Genomic DNA, 23,766 nt, shown 5'->3' with positions numbered 1-23,766 from the left:
ACCTGTAACAAATTTGGATACAACAGAGTGAAACAAGAGTCTGTGACGATGAAATAACCTGAAAAATAGATTAAGATGCGACTCCATAACCGTTACTTCTCAGACGCACGTGCGTTTCTAAAAATATGGGGGGGGGGGGGTGCATTTCGTGGTATTGGAAACACCCGGATGACCAGAAACAATTTGGTTGTACGAAAATGGATAATCTAAACAATAAAATATAAGTATGTTTGATTTCAGTGATCATAAACGGCTCTAGTAGTGAGAAATATGCTGTAGTGATTAAAAACTAGAAGGTGTCGCTTTAAGGCTGGTAGATACTAGGTTCGCATCCCGGTACCGGTTCCCACCCACATCGAGTTTTAACGGCATCCAATAGCCACTGGAATTTGCAAGCAAACTACTGATGATATATGATATTTGATATCATGATATAACATTAAAGCCGCACGCCCTAGTTCCATCCAGCGAAAATAAATTATAATTTGGTTAATCTACAAACCTGTAACACACTTAGATCACGTTTTTATCAAATGGAGTGAAAAAGCAGGTTTTATATCGATAAATACCATGGGAATCCCCATGTCCCAATGGCTTAAAATAATTTTGAAAGTTAGTATTCTGATGTCACCGGTAGATGTCGCTCGAAGCACAACAATGCCTACGTCACGACAAATTTCACAGAGTGCGCACAGACTTGGTGTGCGTTCCTTTCACCTCTCCTGGACATGTTCCAACTGTTCTGTCCTGGTTGTATCCCCTCTCCAGATATCGTAAGACTTGGCAAAATTATTGGTTTTGAGGGTTTGTAACGTTTTGTATTGAGACACTTACTTGTCTGAACTTTATTGTTACTGAAAATGTTCAGGAACTGTGAAGAAAAATCTCACAAATGAACAACAAGCAAAAGACAACACATCGGACGTTGATTGCGCGAACCGTGCACGAGGAAACAAACCGAACCAAAATGATAACGGTCACGTGGTATACCAACGTCTGTGACGTTTACACAGGAAGATTCCCTCTAAAAATAGATTGGACCTCGCTTGCTTAACGGTTTTTTCTCGAGTGCACGCGGCTTTTTAAGAAATACAAAAAATGCATTTCGTGGTTTTACAAACATCAGGATTACCAGAATTACCAAAAAGCACTCCAGGTGAATGGAAATGTGTATTCTAAATAATAAAATGTAAGTAAAGTGCAATTTTATTTGTGAAAAAATGGGATTAATAGCGAAAAACAACGCCGTAATGGTTAACAACTAGCCGTAACTAGGGCGTGTCCCTTTAACATATGTTCTATAGAAGTAAAAATGGTTTTTAAAATAATTAGTGGTTTTAAAAAGAATTAGTCGTGAGGGACAGAAAAGTACTTCCTTTTTGTAAAATTTTATTACATGGGAAACATAACGGGAACCCCATTTAGATTCATTTTATAAATATTTTATTGTTTTATAATAATTAATGTTTAATTATAGTTTTTAAAGATATTTTTGCTTCATTTATGTTTGGGTCGTGGAACATCATACACTACAAAAATTAACATTTAAAAAATAAATATATATATATTTTTTTTTTTTTTTTTTTTTTTTCCCTTGCTGTATAATGTATATTGTAGACGTATAAGATTACTGAAGTATCATTAAGGTGTTTCTATATTGCAGACTTACCAGCCCACTTTGCTGAAACCCCAGTGGAATATTCAGGTATGCTTTTTAAATGTATTTATCTGCCTGTCTGTCTGTCTGTCTGTATGTCTGTTTGTCTGTCTATTTGTCTGTCTGTCTATTTGTCTGTCTGTCTCTCTCTATCTGTCTGTCTATTAGTCTGTCTGTCTGTCTATCTATCGTTTTGTCAGTATGTCTATCTGTTTGTCTGTCTGTCTGTCTCCCTGTCAGTCAGTCTGTCAATCTTTCTGCCTTTCTGTCTGTCTGTCAATCAGTCTGTCTGTCTGTCTGTCAGTCAGTCAGTCAGTCAGTCAGTCTGTCAGTCAGTCAGTCAGTCAGTCAGTCAGTCAGTCAGTCTGTCTGTCTGTCTGTCTGTCTATATATCTGTCTGTATGTCTGTCAGTCTGTTAGTCTGCCTATCTGTCTATCGGTCTGTCTCTCTGTCTTTCTGTTTTCTATTATGTATTCTTTGTGCTGGGGTGTTGGTATTTGTTGTTATTGTTTTGGGTGTTGTTGGTCTTTTTTCTTTCTCTTTATTTTTATATACATTATATGTATTGGGGGGTTACTATTTTTGGAGGGTTGGGGGTAGGGTAAATTACCATGTGCTAGGTATCTAATAGCTGTAGTTTAAAATGTAAAGGGGTGTTGTTAAACAAACAATCATTTACGGAAATGAGCTCAAGCTGATGACAGTGGTTCAAATCCCGTCAAAGCTGGCTAACATTTTCATTCATCTCTCTCGTCTATCATCCTCTGCCTATCATTCTCATTATCTTAATATAAAAAAACTTTCCAATTTCTCCCACGATTTCAATCTGTTTCGATACTTCCTGTCAGTTTCCTCCGACTCTTTCTGAGTTGCCCACACCATTGCCTACCTGTCTCAACGTCCTCCACGGGTGCAGTTTCTGTGTACTTCCCTGCACCCACGTGGCATCATCGTCCTTTGTCGATAATAAAGCTTGTCTGACCCACTGTACTAACTAACGACCGCCGGTAGTAGGGGTGTATAGTAGGTGGTTACAAGTGTCTCTTAACAATGCCAGAAGTAACTATTGAGCACTCCCTAAAGTGGTCAGACTAAGCCCACACCTAAAAGCTTATGGGATATGACAGGTGTGTGGCACAGATAGCCACAAGAGACATGCCCCCGTTGCGGTTGAAGAGACAAGGACTGGGATGTGGAGGTGGGCAGCGAAAGAAGTTGAAAGATAGGAGGAGTTGCCAGATCGAGAAGAAATGAGACATAATTCAAATGAGAGAAAGAAAAAGGGGACGTTGGATAAAAAAAATTAATAAAAATTAAACATTTAAAAAAAAAAAAAAAATTCTTCCTTCGTTTACTCAGGCGCACCAAAAACGAATCTTCAAAGAGAACACCAGTCTACAACTAAACATAGCATTCACAGATCGAACCCAGGCCCTCAGATGGGTATGTTGGTTCGAAATATTATGTCATTTATATTTAACATCCAAATATGGAATATGTTTAACTTCTTATGGAGTGTGTGTGTGTATGTGTGTGTGCGTGCGTATGTGTGTGTGTTTGTGCGTGTGTATGTGTGTGTGTATCTGTGTGTGTGCGTGTGAGCGCAAGCGTGTGTATGTTTGTGCTCTGTGTGTATGTTCGTGTTGTGCTGTGTGTGTGCGTGCGTGCGTGCGTGCGTGCGTGTGCGCATATGTGTGCGTGTGTATGTGTTTGTTTGTGCGTGTGTGTGTGTGTCAGTGTGTGTGCCTGTGAGCGTAAGCGTGTGTATGTTTGTGTTCTGTGTGTATGTTCGTGCGTGCATGCGTGTGCGTGTGTGTGTGTGTGTGTGTATTTGTGCGGTATATGTGTAAGTAAGTAATTATAAGTAAATAAATGACTGAACGAATAAATGAATAGATGAGTTATTAATTGATGGATAGGTGGACGAATGATGCATAGATGGATGAATAAATAAATAAACGAATGAATGAATGAATAACTGGGGTTTTGTTTAAACATAGCACTAGTTACGTTATCTTTTTCCTGTGTTTATAATTGATTTTTGATTGCAGATATACGTCACCAAAGAGTACGAGGTATGTTGTAGTGTTAAGATTCTTTGAAATGGATTCAACAATATGTGACGTACTAACATACGCAAGCACGCACGCACAAACACAAAACACATGCCCATACATTCACAAATTCATTTGTTTAACGACACCACTAGAGTTCATAAACAAATATCCCTTGCTGCTAATGGAAAAATTTTGCAGATTTTCTTTGAAATAGGTGGCGGGACGTAGCCCAGTGGTAAAGCGCCCGCTCGATGCGTGGTCGGTCTGGGATCGATCCCCGTCGGCGGGCCCATCGGGCTATTTCTCGTTCCAGCCAGTGCGTCACGACTGGTATATCAAAGGCCGTGGTATGTACTACCCTGTATGTGGGATGGTGTATGCTAATCGAAATGAGTAGCCCATGAAGTGGCGACAGTGGGTTTCCTCTCTAAATATCTGTGTGGTCCCTAAAGGGACATTCCTGAGTTTGCTGCATTGTAAGATGTTTCCGACTAATAAAATATTTCTACGATTAAACTTACATATTAAATATATTTTCTTGTTTAGAATATCAGTGTCTGTATATTCAATGTGTTTTTGGTCGTTTTAATATTTGTAAGAAGCCCAAACTGGACTTTGTCTTCAAATAATTTCGTACGTATGAAAAAATCTTTTTTTAAGAAATAAAATGAAATTTAACCTAGTACAAATATTAGAACGATCAGAAACATATATAGTCACTAATATTTTATGCAAAAAAAAATATATTTCATATGTAATTACAGTCGTCAAAAAGTCTCTGTTAGTCGATAACATCTTCAAAATTGCAGCAGACTCAGGAATGTCCCTTTAACCATATGTCTGACGCCATATAACCGTAAATACAATGTGATGAGTGTGTCGTTAAATAAAACATTTCCTTCCTTCTTCCTTGAAAGCTTTGTGTTTAGTTTTACCTCAAGGCTGTTTTTAAAATACTTTTTTTTATTTTTTTTATTTTAGCTCAGATGGACTACATGAATAAATTTGGTTTGTATAAAAACAAATTGTTATTATTATTATTATTATTATTATTCATTTTCTCTCTTTTTTTCTACGTCCTCGTTCTTTGGAGTATGTTGTTTTAATGATTCGTTTATTGTGTTTTGCTGATGGATGGGGTTGGGGTGTTCAGTTAATATTAGTAATACAAAGCTATATAATTTGAATAAATAAACAAAATTGCTTTATTTTCTAATTTTTCAGAATTGTTCACACCTTAAAACTCTGTAAACAATGGGGGAGGCACTTAGCCCAGTGGTAAAGCGCTCGCTTGATGCGCTGTCGGTTTTGAATCGATCCCCGTGGGTGGCCCATTAGGCTATTTCTCCAATCTAATTAAAATTAGCTCCACTGGTTCTTTACTATTACCTGCGGATCTAACAGCACCCCGTTGGAGCTCATGTCCAGATGACCTTTCATTCGACCAATCAAAACAATTTGAAAACATTCGGGATTATGCCGAGGGTAAACGAAATGATTCGGGTGAATTACGAAGTATGTCGGAAACTAATTTCAATATAAAATTTGTATAAAATTCGTTTCAAGACAAAACAAAAACAAAAACATGATGGTATAGCCATAAAATCTGTTTATACTAGTATACAATACAGAGTTTATTACTGCACTTTTTCTCCTGGTTTATTTTTTTAATGTTGAAATAGTTCGCCTATTGCATAAATAGTCTCGCCCGATATTTTTAGAAAGTGTAATTGGTCAATATTTAAATTGTTATGCCTGCCCCGGAATTGGTCACTGGCGAAGTCAGAGACTGGGTCCGGGACAGGCGTGCCTGAACCTTCAATGGACAAGGGCACGTAAATAGAATTCCCAGTCCCAGTAAATTGTTATTTATAGATTTATAATTTTAATCAGATTGGCTACTTCTGATTCCGGCCAGTACACCACAACTGGTATATCAAAAAACAAATAGAAAGAAAGAAGTGTTTTATTTAACGACGCACTCAACACATTTTACTTACGGGTATATGGCGTCAGACATTATGGTTAAGGACCACACAGATGTTGAGAGAGGAAACCCGCTGTCGCCACTTCATGGGCTACTCTTTTCGATTAGCAGCAAAGGTTCTTTTATATGCACCATCCCACAGCCAGGGTAGTACATACCACGGCATTTGATATACCAGTCGTGGTGCACTGGCTGAGCGAGAAACAGCCCAATGGGCACACTGACGGGGATCGATCCCAAACCAACCGCGCATCAAGCGAACGCTTTACTACTGGGCTAAGTCCCGCCCCTGTATTTCTAAATATGTATGTAACAAATTTTGTCAAGGATCTATTCCCGTTAGTGTGCTCATTGGGCTATTTCTCATTGCAGCCAGTACACCACGACTGGTATATCAAAGGCCGTGGTATGTGCTATCCTGTCTGTAGGAAGGTGCATAAAACAATAATTGCTAATAATGTCAAACTAAAGCGGGTTTTCTCTCTAAAACTACATGTCAAAATTACCAAATATGTTGTATCCAATAGCCGATGATTAATAAATCAATATGCCCTAGTGGTGTCGTTAAACAAAACAAATCAAACCTTAACTCTTAACTTTTGTTCTCTTGTAGGAACATTTAATGGAATGCGTGAAACTACATCGGTAGCGACGACGACGATGACGACGAAGATGACGACCACAACAGAAAATCTCAAACGTCCACAACAACGTCGTCTACCTTCCTATCCTGCTTCAACTACACCGAGAGAGGAGGCACCGGGGACAGTGTATTCTGCAGCCAAACAACTAGATGCTAGAGAATCTGCAGGTGATAACATCAGGCTACCTCATCGTGGGCACATAGAGAGACCAGCTTCTAGAATTAGTAACAGCAGAATTCCACATCGTGGACAAACAGAGACACCTGAGGCTGCTAGTATTCACACCAGGTTACCCAACCGTGGGCACATAAAGTCCCCAGCATCTGGAGGCAATCACAACAGAATTGCTGATCGTGTACAAACCAAGCCACCTGGTTCTATCAAAAGTGTTCTCAGGCATTCTAATGGTGCACAGAATAGATCAAATTCAAAGCTGTCCCACAGTCCACATGGTCCCGGGATACCTCACGTTACCCAAGGAGATGGTCTGAAGAATCAGCAGAATGAAGGAGGGGTGGTTCTGAATGGTCCAGCGGATTTGAAAGAGGTTCAGAAAGCGAAACCACAAGCGAAGACAGCTGAGGGTAATGCACATGGATCAGACAGGCCAAGACAAGAGGTTGTAACACCGATCGCAATTACAACTGAACCCACTCGTGATCCTGTGGTAAAACTGCTGATAGACTCTCATAAAACAGCAATTCCGAGCAGCATAGCTCACGAATCTGCATCTAGTAGAGGAATGTCACAATCAATTGAAAGACTCCAGCCCGGCAAAGAGTTGCTACCAAACAGAGAGACGCCACCAGCTAAAGAAGTACTACCAAATAAAGATATGCCACCCATAAGGCGGCGCCCACTAGGAAGAGAACGTTCACCAAATGGAGAACCGCCACCAAACATTCGTATTCCACCTACAAGAAGACTCCCACCTCCAAGAGGTATGCCGCCAGCTAGAAGGTTACCACCAAACAGAGGAGTTTCACCAGGGGATACAAATAGGAAAACTAGTCCTAGTTCTCCTCAAAGGACAAAGTCCACTTTAGGAAGATTATTTTCTTTTCCAAATATGGACGCCCTGAATGCATTCCTTGCTCAGGCTTTCACGTCTCTGCTACAGATTTATTCCAGTGCAAAGACAAAGATTTCTCAAGGACGCAGTGTTCCTTCTGCCTTTTCCAGAACCAGTTTGATGAAAATGATCGCCAGGATGAAGCGGAGCCGTCTCAATGATTCACAAGGGGTGATGGACGTAACACGCATGCCTGTAACGACTACAGAAGCACCCCCTTTAGTTCTCTTCTACCCATCGAGTGAAGTTGAAGCTTCAAAGCCACCTGCGAAGGTCGTATCAAATCGTCCACACAGACAGCGAGACAGGAATGTTGGTTCTAGGTTCTCTCATTCTAAACCGACAGTGAGTAGGACTATCCGCCGGAAAGTGTTGCTAGAACCTGTGTCCAGAAGGTTAACGACGGGAAGTCGCCGAGGAAACGAGTTTACGGATTTGCGGCTTATGCAGTTGCAGATGAAACAAGCACAGCGGAATACTCAGCATATGCACGGGGATTGGTCTGATGGCATACACACATACACACGAACACGTGATCCTTACTCACGTGGAAATGTGAATGTGTTTCGTCAGTTCCACGGGCCACACGTCTCCTTTGACAGAAGGAATAGGGGATCATTTCTCGTTGGGGAATCGTCTTACCAAAGACGAAAAATCCAGCAGATGGACGAAAGAAGCAGACGTGAAAAACGTCGACGTCTTCAATTAGCTTTGTTGTTAAGGAAACATAACGAACAACGTGAACATATGCCTGGTAGAAATCTCTCGAATGCAAGACGAACAGCAGCAAAGTCTCCCGATCTGCATCCGATTAATTCCTTAATGCGAATTGCTCCACCAAAGCCACAGAAGAACCAAACGTTACTAACACGTAATGCAGTTTGGTACAGACCGAATACAAGAAAATCTTTAATGCAAAGATCTGGATAGTTTTCGTGTGATATTCGTTGTGGAGATTTGAAAAATGGGTTATTAACCAGTTCCTGGTGTGGTATATATAATAAATCATAATACAAATGTCTGTTTTATGTTGTATGTTCTACACACAGAATACCAGATTAAAGGAACTATCCTGAGTGTGTTGCCATTGTAACATATTTACGACTAACACAGCCTTTTTATGATTAAAATTGCATATTAAAGATATTTTAATGTTTGGAATATATATACTGATGGAAAGAAATAAGGGAACACATCGAACTGTAGACCAAATTTAATTAACAACTAGCATAGTAATGTCTGTACTTCATACCAAGTTGTAGTATGGGAGAAATAAGGGAACACATCGAATTGTAGACCACATTTAATTCACAACTAGCATAGTAATGTCTGTACTTCATACCAAGTTGTAGTATGGGAGAAATAAGGGAACACATCGAATTGTAGACCAAATTTAATTCACAACTAGCATAGTAATGTCTGTATTTCATACCAAGTTGTAGTATGGGAGAAATAAGGGAACACATCGAATTGTAGACCAAATTTAATTCACAACTAGCATAGTAATGTCTGTATTTCATACCAAGTTGTAATGTGGGAAAAATAAGGGAACACATCGAATTGTAGACCACATTTAATTAACAACTAGCATAGTAATGTCTGTATTTCATACCAAGTTGTAGTATGGGAGAAATAAGGGAACACATCGAATTGTAGACCAGATTTAATTCACAACTAGCATAGTAATGTCTGTATTTCATACCAAGTTGTAGTATGGGAGAAATAAGGGAACACGTCTAATTGTAGATCAAATTTAATTAACAACTAGCATAGTAATGTCTGTACTTCATACCAAGTTGTAATGTGGGACTGAATGTCTGTAGTGTTGAATGTGCTGCCTATATGTTCCCAGTCAACTTCTGACAATTTCAATTGATTTTTGATGCAGTCATTATTTCTTGTTGCTATCCTTCAGTATATATTAATGTCTGTTTAAACAGGGTGTTTATTGTCGTCCTAATGCTTGTAATATGACCCAAACCAGATTTTACATCACAGGATCCCTTGTCAATGGAAGAATGTAGCGGGTTTCCTCTCTAAGACTATGCGTTAGAATTACCAAATGTTTGACATCTAATAGCTGATGATTAATAAATCAATGTGGACCATCCTGAGTTTACTGCCATTCTTACGACTAACTAATATAATGATTAAAATTGCATATAAAAGACATTTTAATATCAGTGTCTGTTTAAAATAAAATGAAATTTAACCTAGTACAAATATTACAACGATAAGAAACTCATTTAATATACAGCCACTAATATCTTATGCAGAAAACTATATTTGATATGTAATTAACAATCGTTAAAAAGTCTCTGTTAGTCGATAACATCTTTAGAATTACAGCAAACTCAGGAATGTCCCTTTAATGCCAGTCTTGAGGCCGATGACGTATGCTAGGATCAGACTGCCAACTGTCACGACGAAGTTGGCCAACTCGACGCTTGCGTTGTAGTCTTAAAAATTGCAGCAAACTCATCAGGAATGTCCCTTTAAGCATTGTAAATGTATGCACTTACATGCGTGTAAGACATAAACAGGCGTTGTGTAAATTCAGTCCACTGTCTTCCATTCGCAGCAAGATATATTTGACATGCATTTTCCCGCAGACAGAACATAACACGGCTTTGTATATACTAGTTATGTAGTGCTGGTTGGGATTTGGCAAAAAAAAAAAAAACCTTCAGAGAATGGGTTAGCCGAGGAAGTTCGATTCTTCAACCCAACACAGGCGAGCACTACACCGACTGAGACTGAGCTAACCACCCCCCCCCCCCCCCATCTTAAACCCCCAAACCCGCCACCGCCCCACCCCCACCCCCACCCCTACGTCCCCGCCCACATTAGTAGACTAAACACTTGGTCGCAAAGTGCTCGACCTACTAAATGGTTCAACAAATAAATAAATAAATAAATAAAGTTTGTTTTGTTTTGTTTAACGACACCACTACAGCACATTGATTTAGTAATCATCGGCTTATGGATGTCAAGCATTTTGGTAATTTTGACATATAGCCTTAGAGAAAACACGTTACAGCAATGAATCTTTTATATGCACAATCCCACAGACAGAATAGCACATACCACGGCCTTTGATATAACAGTCGTGGTGCATTGACTCTGGAACGAGAAATAGTCTAAGGGGCCCCACAGAAGGATTGATCCTAGGCCGACCGCGCATCAAGTGAGCGCTTTTACCACTGGGTTATCTCCCGGCCTCGTTCAGCTAAGTAGTGGTAGTAAACCACTTGTTATCGATGTTTTGGTGTTTAAAGGCATAATGTCACGGAATTAACGACCTTATTTCTCTAAAAACTGATAATAAATGAAAATTACATTAATTTTTGGAATCTAGCTATCACATCACCTTAACTGAACCATGATGGAATTAAATCCATTTCAACCCTTTTCACAATTTTAGTTGTTTTTTTAATTATGGACCATTGCCATAATTCAATTATTTGTACAAAATGTCCTTAATAAGTGGAATATGGTGGTATATATATATTTTTTCAGGTAATACTTTGTTAGGCCATTTCATAGGTCAGTTATCTGTGATAATATGCCTTTAAGTATATACTCTAGTGATGTGGTTAAACAAAAGAAGGCGACAAAAATCTAGCTCGCCTGAGGTACTTTGCTACAGGACAGTACATACCACGGCCTTTAATATACCAGTCGTGGGCCCTTGGATGGATCGGGAGAAACGTAATCGGAAAATTATTGTCATTGTTTCCAGTTCCAACCAGTATCTCGCAATTGGTATATTAAAGGCAAATAAGCAAAACAAACTTTATCCTTTTTTTTCTAAGCATGTAAATGACTTTAAAAGAAAGTAACAAGCATTTGAACAAATACGACCGGCCTTGGTGGCGTCATGGTTAGGCCATCGGTCTACAGGCTGGTAGGTACTGGGTTCGGATCCCAGTCGAGGCATGGGCTTTTTAATCCAGATACCGACTCCAAACCCTGAGTGAGTGCTCCGCAACGCTCAATGGGTAGGTGTAAACCACTTGCACCGACCAGTGATCCATAACTGGTTCAACAAAGGCCATGGTTTGTGCTATCCTGCCTGTGGGAAGCGCAAATATAAGATCCCTTGCTGCTAATCGGAAAGAGTAGCCCATGTAGTGGCGACAGCGGGTTTCCTCTCAAAATCTGTGTGGTCCTTAACCATATGTCTGACGCCATATAACCGTAAATAAAATGTGTTGAGTGCGTCGTTAAATAAAACATTTCTTTCTTCTTTTTTTGAACAAATACCAATCGGCCTCGGTTGTGTAATGGTTAAGCCATCGGACATTAGTCTGGTAGGTACAGGGTTCGCAGCCCGGTACCGGCTCTGACCCAGAGCGAGTTTTAACGACTCCGTGGGTAAGACCCCTACACCCTCTTTTCTCTCAGTAATCACTAACAACTAACCCCCTGTCCTGAACAGACAGCTCAGATAGCTGAAGTGTGAGCCCAGGACAGCGTGCTTGAACTTTAATTGGATTTAAGCACGAAAATAAGTCGAAATGAAATGAAAAAATATTACTAATAAAATATTTATTTGAAAATCATAATCTATACTGCTAAATGCCAATTTGATTAAAATCGGTTCCACTGGTCACTAACTACTATTTGTGTAGAAAGAAAGAAAGAAAGAAAGAAAGAAAGAAAGAAATGTTTTATTCAAAGACACACTCAACACATTTTATTTACGGTTACACAGTGGAGTCCTGTAGCCCTTCTTTGTTTATTTATAAACAGTGGAGAGCTAGAGGACACTCGAGCTAAGCACGTTGATATATGACTTTCTCTAGTTACACACAAAGTGCATTTGTGAAACGGGCAATGTTCCTATTTGTCCGTTGTATGAGGACAACCCGGTTTTTACCCTTTAGACCAGGAATTCAACTTGTCTCCGAGTGTTGTACGTCCGAGGTTTGCTTCGTAAAATATGCCGAGGGATTCCGTCCATATGGCCTCAGACCACAATTAATTTCGCTATATGTTTCTATATAGCCTTAGTGGCTATAACATTTTTATTAATATTAGCAGGCCCGTGAAGTTTTGTATGTACCTTTGCCTGCATGGGGGGCACATACCCTGAAAAGGACAACCCCTGTTGTCCAGCTCTTTCTCCCAGCATATTGGTTTAAACAGACACACCCTCTAAACCAGGCCGGAGTACACCCATTTTACACAAAAAGCACTACTTTTGCATGGGCCGGAATTACCACAAACAAGTCTTCAATGTCAACAAGTTACACATGTTTACAAACTACATGCTATCCCCTGTCACTTCAGTCAAACAGTTGCCACTTCATAGCTGTCTGCCATGAAATAATCACAGTCAAACAGCAGACTACTTGCGCGGTCAAATTTCCGGATTTTCGACAACCAAATGGGAAGATAACTGTAATCTGAAGCCATATAGTTCTCACCAGGGCGATAGATGGACGCGTAAAACAAGTTACTGGATTCCAGAGTTCATATAAGTCTTGTTGGTATGACGGGGAACAAGACCTGGATGAATTCTGTCTAAACAAGGTCAAAGGTCACGAAAAAAGCTGAGTCATATATCAAAAGTCAAGCATAAACAAACACCAGACCGTTAATGTGTGGTGGTACTAAACAATGTCTATGGAAGATGACAGTCTTTGACGTAGGAAAACAAGTTTAACTTCTTGTTATGTTGAACGACACCACTAGAGCACATTGGTTTATTAATCATTAGATGTCATGGTAACTTTTGACTCGTAGTCATTGAGGAAACCTGCTATATTTTATCCATTAGCAGCAAGGGATCTTTTATATGCACTTTCCTAGAGACAGCACACAACAGACCACAGTATTTTATACACTAGAAAACAAAGAAATAACACACATAAACACACACACACAAACACACACATAAACATACACACACACACACACACACACACACACACACACTCACACAAACATACACACACACACACAAACATACACACACACACAAACATATACACCCACAAACATACACACACCCACACAAAAACATACGCGCACACACACACACACACACACACACAACATACACACACACACACACACACACAGGTCTGCGTCTGTAGCATTGAGGTTGTGGGTTTTGCGTGAGTTGGTCCCTCTCTCATTTTGTGAATATGTGTGTTTACTTTGTAAAGCTCATATAGACTGGACGCGGCGCGTGCGTGCGGTCCGGCTAAATGAAAATCGAAATACATTAGTTTCAACGAAAGCGTCTAGACTGGATGCGTGTGATGCGTGTGATGCGTGTGTCTAAAAAACATATGTGGCTAGCTGCAAATTTTAACAAATCGTACATGGTGTATATGCCCAAAACGCAAGCCGCAGACACATCCGGCGAGAGCTTTACCACTGGGCTACGTCCAACCCCCACCCCCCCCCCCCACTCCCACCCCGTCCCCCCGATAATGATTAAGAATGGGCTATAATAAAATGATCATTTATTATTTAAGTAATGCAAATGTGTGTTTGTGTGGGGGGGGAGGGGGAGTATATATATTTATGTACATAAAAACATATTTCTGATGATATATTCTGCAAGATTAAATTATTTGTAAAATTATATTCTCGAGGTTCCATCTCTTTAGAAAAAAGGGGTGAGACGTAGCCCAGTGGTACAGCGCTCGTCTGATGCGCGGTCGGTCTGGGATCGATCCCCGTCGGTGGATCCATTGGGCTATTTCTCGTTCTAGTCAGTGCACCATGACTAGTATATCAAAGGCCATGGTATGTGTTATCCTGTCTGTGGGGATGTTCATATTAAAGATCTCCTGCTACTAATGGAAAGCGGGTTTCATTACAAGAATTTTGTTGGCGTGGCGGTCTATTTTTAGATTTATGACGCGCCATCCGTCTAAATATAGATTCGTTATCCCGCTGTCTGCGACAGAGCCGGACTAGACCATTACAGAGAAGGGGTGTAATCATACAATATTTACCTGTTCTATACAGTACAATACTGCTGCACGTTGACACTAGGAGTTGAGTGTTTGTGTATCAGGGGCATTTCAATCTGTACATAATGTTTTATTTTGTTTATTTCAGTTTACAATTAGTTTGTGGTATAGGGCTAACCGAACATACGGGTACTTCGGCCTATCCGCCATTGCACACACTTCGGCCTATCCGCCACGAAATGCACAGAACACACCACTCATCCACCCCTTGCAGCAGCAGCAATAGTACAGCCCACGTATATCAGATTTTTACCGGGCAAGAGACACACAAAAACACCTTCGTGTCGTTAATAAGACAAAAATTACAAATATTACACATTTAGCATAATCAACAATCAATCCCAAAGTCATAAGAGCCCATAAAATCGAGAAATTGATGCATTTCTTTACAAACCTTGACGTTTTCACATTCAAACCAACAGTAGACAAGAACACGCATACGGAATGCGCATGCGCTGAGAGTAAGATAGGCGGCATACGTAACTTTTTTCAATTAAAAAATGACGGATCATGATCTGCACCAATCAAAAATAAATATTTACACTGATAGCTCGGCAAGTATCTCAGGCATTAATTGACAAGCGAACTGGCATAAAACCGCCTCCTGTCAAAATGCTTGACACGGGGAATCTTTTCCAGTCTCCAATTTTAGCAGGGAATCTTCAAGCTTTTCCATTAGGAATGTAATCAAAACGATTTAAAAACATGAAAAATGACGGTGGAAAAATCAATCGAAAAAATAGAACAAAAATATTTTCGGGTAGAAAAATATTTAAAGTTCCATATTCTGAGCGAACTGGCTCGCAACCGCCGTTTTATTAAAATAAAAATGGTGTTGACAGTGAAAAAGCCAATGTCAAAAGGTTACTTAACCACTGAATTTAATTAGGTCAGCGCTCAGTGAGCAAACATCTTGTAATACGTCTCTAAGACTATATATCAAAATTACCAAATATTTGACTTCCTATAGCCGAGGACTGGCCTCGGTGGCGTCGTGGCAGGTCATCGGTCTACAGGCTGGTAGGTACTGGGTTCGGATCCCAGTCGAGGCATGGGATTTTTTATTCAGATACCGACTGCAAACCCTGAGTGAGTGCTCCGCAAGGCTCAATGGGTAGGTGTAAACCACTTGCACCGACCAGTGATCCATAACTGGTTCAACAAAGGCCATGGTTTGTGCTATCCTGCCTGTGGGAAGCGCAAATAAAAAATCCCTTGCTGCCTGTCATAAAAGAGTAGCCTCTAAAAACAGTGTCAGAATGACCATATGTTTGACGTCCAATAGTTGTTGATAAGATAAAAAATCAATGTGCTCTAGTGGCGTCGTTAAATAAAACATTTCTTTCTTTCTTTTCCTATAGCCGACCAATTGGGCTATTTCTCGTCCCAGCCAGTGCAACACGACCTGTATATCAAAGGTCGTGGTATGTGCTATCTTGTCTGTGAGATATTAAAGTGCATATTAAAGATCCCTTGCTACTAATGGGAAAATGTAGCGGGTTTCCTTTCTAAGACTATATGACAAAATTACCAAATGTTTGACATCCAGTAGCCTATCATTAATAAATCAATGTGTTTTAGTTGTATCGTTAAAAATATATACCAAACAGCAACCCCTTTTAATAACGGTCCGGTTAAATACGTAGTTGCTGACGGGTTTCTTCTTGTGGTGTGTGTATTAGCTATGTGAAAAATGTGTTGACTACCGTTTGGTAGACATAGATTGGGCAGTTTTCATATACATTATTAGCTGGTCGTAATGAGAGCGTCATAACTGTCGAAATGTCCGTCTTGCTCTCTTACGATCAGAATACTCGGGCTACAAGACTAAATGATTTGAAAAATATATTATTGAGGTTGCATCTCTTCAGAAAAGAAAAAAATGGTGGTGTGTAACCTTACACCCAATGTTTGAACCACTGGACCGTGCATTTTCTGCTTGTTTGTAAACAAGTTGTATTCGTGAGCAATATGTAAACACGATATAAATCATTGGATCACTGTGAAAGAAATTCTCTTCACACATTTCACTGTCCACTAAGTCGAGATGTTTGATGTATTGCCACATTACTAATTAATGCATGCACGGATACAAAATGGCACAATCCACAATGTTTGATGCATGTGCACGGCATTTGAAAACATCAGTGGCGGGTCCAGAAAATCCATTTAAGGGGGGCCCCAGTGACATGGGGTGGAATGCCAAGGAAACTTTGGCGGAGGTTTGGAGGGGATCGTAAAAAAAATGAAAATTAATATATAATAAAATTATAACTATCGCAAAATTTAGGGGGGGGCCCGAGCCCCTGCGCCCCCTCCCCCCCCCCCCCCCCCCCCCCCGCCTAGATCCATCTCTGAACATGGGTCATAGTTAGCCTGTTAGAGCAGTAAAAAGTTTGTTTGTTTAACGACACCACTACAGCACACTGGGGTTGGGTTTTTTTAAATCATCGGCTATTTGATGTCAAACGTTTGATAATTTTGACATATAGTCTTAGAGAGGAAACCCGCTACATTTTCACACTAATAACAACGGATCTTGTACTTGTATCATCACACAGACGGGATAGCACATGCCACGGCCTTTGATATACCAGTCGTTGTGCACTGGGTAGAATGGTAGAATGGATCCTAGATCGACCGCGCATCAGCCGAACGCTTTACCACTAGTCTACCCACTGCATTTTTGCATTAAATTTTTCATATGTACCATCCCACAGACAGTGTAGCACATACCACGGCTTTTGATATACGATGCATGGTGTACTGGCTAGAACGGGATATAGCCCTGTGTGTCCGCCGACGGGGATCGATTCTAGACCGATCGCTCATCAAGTGAGCGCTTTACCACTGGGCTACATACTGCCGGAAAACTAGTCTTAGTCACATGAAGAATGCTGCTTGATAAGATGTTTAGTTTTACCGAGACTAAACAGTTTTGACAAATGTCAGTTTTTAAGCTGCCATTTTAATTGTTTTTAATTTTTTAATTTTTTTTATTATTTTTTTGTCCAGTCCCTCAAATACAAACGCATCCCATGTAGAGGGATATATATGAATTATTCAGAATAATAACATACATATACGCAACGTGAATACAAAGTCAAAACCACTTGATAAACATGCATATATAATAATATATACCATGCATAAAAATTATGCCACTGTGCTATTTCGACAATAAAATAATTAAAGGGATATTCCTGAGTTTGCTGGAATTTTTAAGATGTTACTGACTAACAGAGACTTTTTAACGATTGTAATTACATATATTTTTCTGCATATAATATTAGTGGCTGCATATTAAACGTGTTTCTGATCGTTCTAATATTTGTACTAGGTTAAATTTCATTTTGTTTCATAAAGTTTTATGTTTTCGTACGTACGAAATTATTTGAAGACAAAATCCAGTTTGGGCTTCTTACAAATATTAAGACGACCAGAAACACATTGAATATACAGCCAATGATACTCTGATATTTAATACGTAAGTTTAATCGTAGAAATATTTTATTAGTCGTAAACATTTTACACTGCAGAAAACTCAGGGATGTCCCTTTAACTAGTTTACAAAGGTACATCACCAATAACTAAATAAAATACATAAATAAATACCAAAGTGCCCCCTCGCCCCCAACCCATACACCCCACTCAAGATTGCCCTGCGGACAGCCATGTCTCCATCTTTGAACCTGGAAGGGCCAAGATATGCATTGCCCTCCTCAGGCGATCTAAATCTGTGGGTAAAAAACACACACGATACAATACGAATATCAAGCTAAGCATAGTTTTAAAACTTTGTACAAAAAATCTAAAATGTTTTATAGGGACATTCCTGAGTTTGAGCTGCATTGTAAGATGTTTCCGAAAAATAAAATATTTCTACGATTAAACTTACATATTAAATATATATTTTTTGTTTAGAATATCAGTGTTTTTATAATCAATGTGTTTCTGGTCGTCTTAATATTTGTAAGAAGCCCAAACTGGATTTTGTCTTCAAATAATTTCGTACGTACGAACAAATATATATATTTGAGGAAATAAATGAAATTTAACCTAGTACAAATATTAGAACAACCAGAAACACATTTAATATACAACCACTAATATTTTATGCAGAATTTTTTTATTTGGTATGTAATTACAAACGTGAAAAAGTCTCTGTTAATCGATAACATTTTTAAAATTGCAGCAAACTCAGGATTGTCCCTTTAAACATTTAAAAATTAATTCTAGATGGAATTGAAAAGATTATATTTGTTTCCAAACATATCTTTTCTCGTCAGCTATAGAAGATTCTGAGGAGGAGAATCCTTCTTTAAAAAAACACACACACAAAAACCGTGTAATGCATTACACTACCAATTGTCACGACGGAGTCTGAAAATTCTTAAAACGCGATCCTCGTCGTATACAACTCATACGACCGGTTAGTTGTTAATATGAGCGCACCCGTCGAAAGTTGGGAATGGAGGAAATTACAGCGCAACCGTCGAGTTGGCCAACTCCGTCGTGGCAGTTGGCAGTCTGAGCCAAGCATTATATGTGTGTAGGCAACACACCACCATTTGTAGCAGCTTAAAATGTAGTCCGGTTAAGGAAATAGTTCCTCAAAAAAATACTACAACATTCTGATATGCTTTTTGAAATCCTTATTTGATTAAAAAGTAAAGTAAAGTTTGTTTTATTTAACGACGCCGCTAGAGCACATTGATTTTTTATCTTATCATCGGCTATTGGACGTCAAACATATGGTCATTCTGACACTGTTTTTAGAGGAAACCCGCTGTCGCCACATAGGCTACTCTTTTTACGACAGGCAGCAAGGGATCTTTTATTTGCGCTTCCCACAGGCAGGATAGCACAAACCATGGCCTTTGTTGAACCCGTTATGGATCACTGGTCGGTGCAAGTGGTTTACACCTACCCACTGAGCCTTGCGTAGCACTCACTCAGGGTTTGGAGTCGGTATCTCGATTTAAAATCCCATGCCTCGACTGGGATCCGAACCCAGTACCTACCAGCCTGTCTATTTGATTAATACACGTAGGTTTTTGTTTGAAAACAAAAGGATAGGTCCTCTCCTATATATATATATATATATATATATATATATATATATATATATATATATATATATATATATATATATATATATATATATATATATATATATATATACACAATATAATGGCGACAATTACTTAATTATAATATAATAGTAATGTATAGAAAATTTGTATACAAATGTATTTTAATAACAATAACAAAAGAAGTTGTTATGTATAACAGGATTTTGAAAGAAAATAGAAAAGAAACAAAGAAGTACACGTGTCTTCAAAGTGTCTTCAAACCCTAGTGCTGGAGCAAATCTCAAATTCGGGCAAAAATGATAAAGATATTCAGGCAAAATGTGCTAACTTGAGATATTTTTACCATGTATTTCCGTCATTCTGCACTCAAAACTAGTTGTAATCCGTGTTAAAATGCGTAGTGATTCGTTTGCAACCCTATGTAGCTGTTTGGTAGTAATGCTAATATGAATAAATATCGTTATCTACATTCGGGCATTTTCGTTTAATTCGGGCAAAAGCCAGTCTGCTCCATCACCACACACACACACACACACACACACACACACACACACACACACACACAGACACATACATTTCTACAAAAATGGGAGCCCGTTCGCCTATGATGCGAACAGTCAGCAGTTTACTTCAGGAGGGCTGTTTCGATTGAGAAGAACGTCAAGGCTCTGGGTGTCAGCAAAGATACCGAATCACCACGATTTATAATGCGTTGATGTGCCGTTAAAACAAATATTCCTTTCTTTTCCTTTTCTCATTAATTACCGCTCGAAACGAATTACGCGCGCACATCTTGTAGCAGACGACAGTAACATAACTCAGCAGATGGCAGTACGTAATTTATAACAGACGACCACTGCTTGACCTAGGTCAGTTTACAGACGTCGTCCATGTACAACGAGGTCACGGGAATAAAGAACCAGCCACGTAGCCAACGTAACCCGTTCATTCTTCCTTTCCTCCATCTGTCCGTGTGTCAGAGAGGTCTCCAGGAGACGGAGAATTCTGACACGTGTCTTTTCTGTGTCTCAATACATCATTGAGGTCAACATACGAGAAGTGGACAGATGTCTTCTGGCCTCCATTTGTCCGTCCGTCCGACTGTCCATCCATCAATGAGGTCAGAGGGAGATAAACGATTACGGGTTCGGTGTCTAGCGGTCCGTCAGTCCGCCCATCCATCACCTTCAGGAGACGGTGAATGTTGTGGTGAGGAGAAAACAATGTCGCTGGCCTGTGTTTTACAAACAACAAGCAAAACCAGACGACAGACATGTACTAAATAGATCTGGGTGATCTATTATTCTAAATTGGAGAGTGGGTAGGGGGAGGGGGGGGGGAGGGGGATTTAACCGAGTCGGTTGAGCGCTCGCCTAAGGTGCATGGTTTGATTGATCGAACCATCTCAGTGGATCCGTTCAATTGATTGGATTTTTTTCTCGTTCAAACCAGTGCACCACAATTGGTCAAAGGCCAGGGTATGTGCTTTCCTGTCTGTGGGAAAGTGCATATAAAGGGTCCCTTTCTGTTTTAGAAAAAATGTAGCGGGTATCCTCTGATGACTAAGAGTCAGAATTACAAAATGTTTGACATCCAATAGCCGATGATTAATAAATCAATGTGCTCAAGTGGTGTCGTTAAACAAAACAAACTTTAACTTTATTCTAAATTCCCGTGTGTGTGCGTATGCGTGTGTGTGTGTGTGTGTGTGTGTGTGTGTGTGTGTGTGTATTTTATTTAGGTTTTGGCTTTGGGCTTTTTATGGGTACGTGTGTGTGTGTGTGTGTGTGTGTGTGTGTGTGTGTGTGTGTGTGTGTTGTTGTTATTAAAGGGACATTCCTGAGTTTGCTGCATTGTAAGATGTTTCCGACTAATAAAATAGTTCTACCATTAAACATACATATTAAATATATTTTCTTGTTTAGAATATCAGTGTCTGTATATTCAATGTGTTTCTGGTCGTCTTAATATTTGTAAGAAGCCCAAACTGGATTTTGTCTTCAATAATTTCGTAAAAATATTTTAGGAAATAAAATGAAATGTACGCTAGTACAAATATTAGAACGATCAGAAACACGTTTAATATATAGCCACTAATATGTTTTGCAGGGAAATATATTTGATCTGTAATTACAATCGTTAAAACGTATCTGGTAGTCGATAAAATCTTTAAAAATTGCAGCAAACTCGGGAATGTCCCTTTAACATACGTCGTATCTCCATGACCGGCCTCGGTGGCGTCGTGGCAAGCCATCGGTCTACAGGCTGGTAGGTACTGGGTTCGGATCCCAGTCGAGGCATGGGATTTTTAATCGAGATACCGACTCCAAACCCTGAGTGAGTGCTCCGCAAGGCTCAATGGGTAGGTGTAAACCACTTGCACCGACCAGTGATCCATAACTGGTTCAACAAAGGCCATGGTTTGTGCTATCCTGCCTGTGGGAAGCGCAAATAAATGATCCCTTGCTGCTTGTCGTAAAAAGAATAGCCTATGTGGCGACAGCGGGTTTCCTCTAAAAAAAAGTGTCAGAATGACTATATGTTTGACGTCCAATAGCCGATGATAAGATAAAAAAATCAATGTGGTCTAGCGTTAAATAAAACAAACTTTACTCTTTTTTTCGTATCTCCATAATACACTTGTCTCATAGAATGAATGGGAATGTTACCAAGCGGTAGGTCATACCTGTTTGTTTTGTTTGTTTACTACCTTTCAAGATTGATACCTTTTTGTTTGGGCTTTTTATTAATTGTCCAAAATCTGATATCATAAATTTGTCTTTAATACCAATAAAACAATATATCCACGTGTAGAATTAAGAAGCTATTACTAATTCTAAAAACATGTTTAGAACATATTAAGTCGTACAAACACATAGAATTATATTCATTATATTTGTACTCTCCAGCAAAAGCTTCCAGAATAACAAAAAGATGGGGGAAATATTGGTTTGGCTTTACAGTCATAAGTATATCTTACGATATTTGTGTATGTATACATTTTTTTCTCTCACATATATATTGTTATCATAACCACATTTTATGTGTGTAGTATCTTGATACAAGATCAAATAAAAATGAAAAATGAGAAGAAAAACCCCGCACTCATTGGGTTCTTAGTCTCGAAAATGAACCTCTGTAACCGAATTAATTTTGTTCATTCTTTTTTCTTTTTTTTCTGCTTCTCCTTTACTGATACGTTCCGTCTCTGTTTACACATTTTCTTCGTCTGTCAGTTAAGGCAACGTACTGTTCAAGAATGGAAGATATACTGTTGCATTATATTGTGTACGGTTACATTACATTGTCCATGCCAATTATTCAAGCAGACGTCTTCGTTATTTTCGGTCACCGTCTGTCTTTGTTAATACATTGAATTGAGTTTGTGGTCAGTCACCGAATTCGCATTTTGTAATATTTCTCAGTCGAAGATCATAATTTTCTGCAATATTTTGAAATGTCAACCAGATTTTTTGTTTACTGCTCTTTCTGTCTTGGGAATAAACCTGTATATGTATCCAATTAACCAGTGCCGGATTTCTAAAGGGGCAAATGGGGCAATTGATCCGGCCCCCCCCCCCCCCCCCCGAATAAGGACTTCATTTATAAACAAAATGTAATGATTATAAAATTACTTCATGTTTTTATTTGTTATGTAATTCAATTTCTATGTTGAGGGGCCCCCGAACCTGAAGTGCTCCGCCCCCCCCCCCCCCACCCCAGGTCTAAATCCGGCCCTGCAATCAACGCAATCTTTTTACCTACAATTTCATTTGCAATGTCATTTTATTCACTTGAAGCCTTGTTTTCTGTTACATAATATATAGAGGATATCTCATGTTTTTTGTCAAATATGATTTATATTTCATCGAGTGAAGTTTGCAATCATATCTCACGAGTCGCGCAAACTTCACGAAATGAGATATAAATCATATTGGACAAAAAACATGAAAGTTTCTATTTATTATATAACTTTTGGCAATTTAACTTTATTTTTAAAATGCCAGCAGCAAAATAGTTCCGTCTTTCTTACAGTGAAGATAACACTTTCTACAGTGACAATAACACATTTTAGAATGAAATAGTGAACTTTTCATTCTAAAATGTGTTATCGTCACTGAGCGACTGATAACACTTTTATTTCCCTGATATTGTAAGGTATTTCACTAAATGTTATATAATAAATAGAAAGCGGGCTACTTATAAGGTAGGCACCCGTGAAACAGTTATCGTTTTGGTTGATATATTCGTGAGCCT

The 23,766-nt window shown here is 39.1% G+C and overlaps 1 protein-coding gene across 2 annotated transcripts in view; it reads left to right on the top strand.

Annotated features, from left to right (window-relative positions):
* LOC121373524 overlaps positions 1–8,429 on the top strand; it is a 35,005-nt gene extending 26,576 nt beyond the window's left edge. For both annotated transcript variants that reach the window (XM_041500197.1, XM_041500198.1), the window contains 5 exons: positions 1,664–1,705; positions 3,018–3,101; positions 3,710–3,733; positions 4,697–4,723; positions 6,316–8,429. In XM_041500197.1, coding sequence (XP_041356131.1) covers positions 1,664–1,705; positions 3,018–3,101; positions 3,710–3,733; positions 4,697–4,723; positions 6,316–8,348 — 2,210 coding nt within the window. In that variant the 3' untranslated portion in view covers positions 8,349–8,429. The remainder of the gene's footprint in view (positions 1–1,663; positions 1,706–3,017; positions 3,102–3,709; positions 3,734–4,696; positions 4,724–6,315) is intronic.
* Positions 8,430–23,766: the final 15,337 nt, after the last annotated feature.

Source organism: Gigantopelta aegis, chromosome 5, assembly GCF_016097555.1.
Source record: "Gigantopelta aegis isolate Gae_Host chromosome 5, Gae_host_genome, whole genome shotgun sequence".
Classification (NCBI taxonomy): Eukaryota; Metazoa; Mollusca; class Gastropoda; order Neomphalida; family Peltospiridae; genus Gigantopelta; species Gigantopelta aegis.
This window is presented reverse-complemented; position numbering and strand designations above follow the sequence as displayed.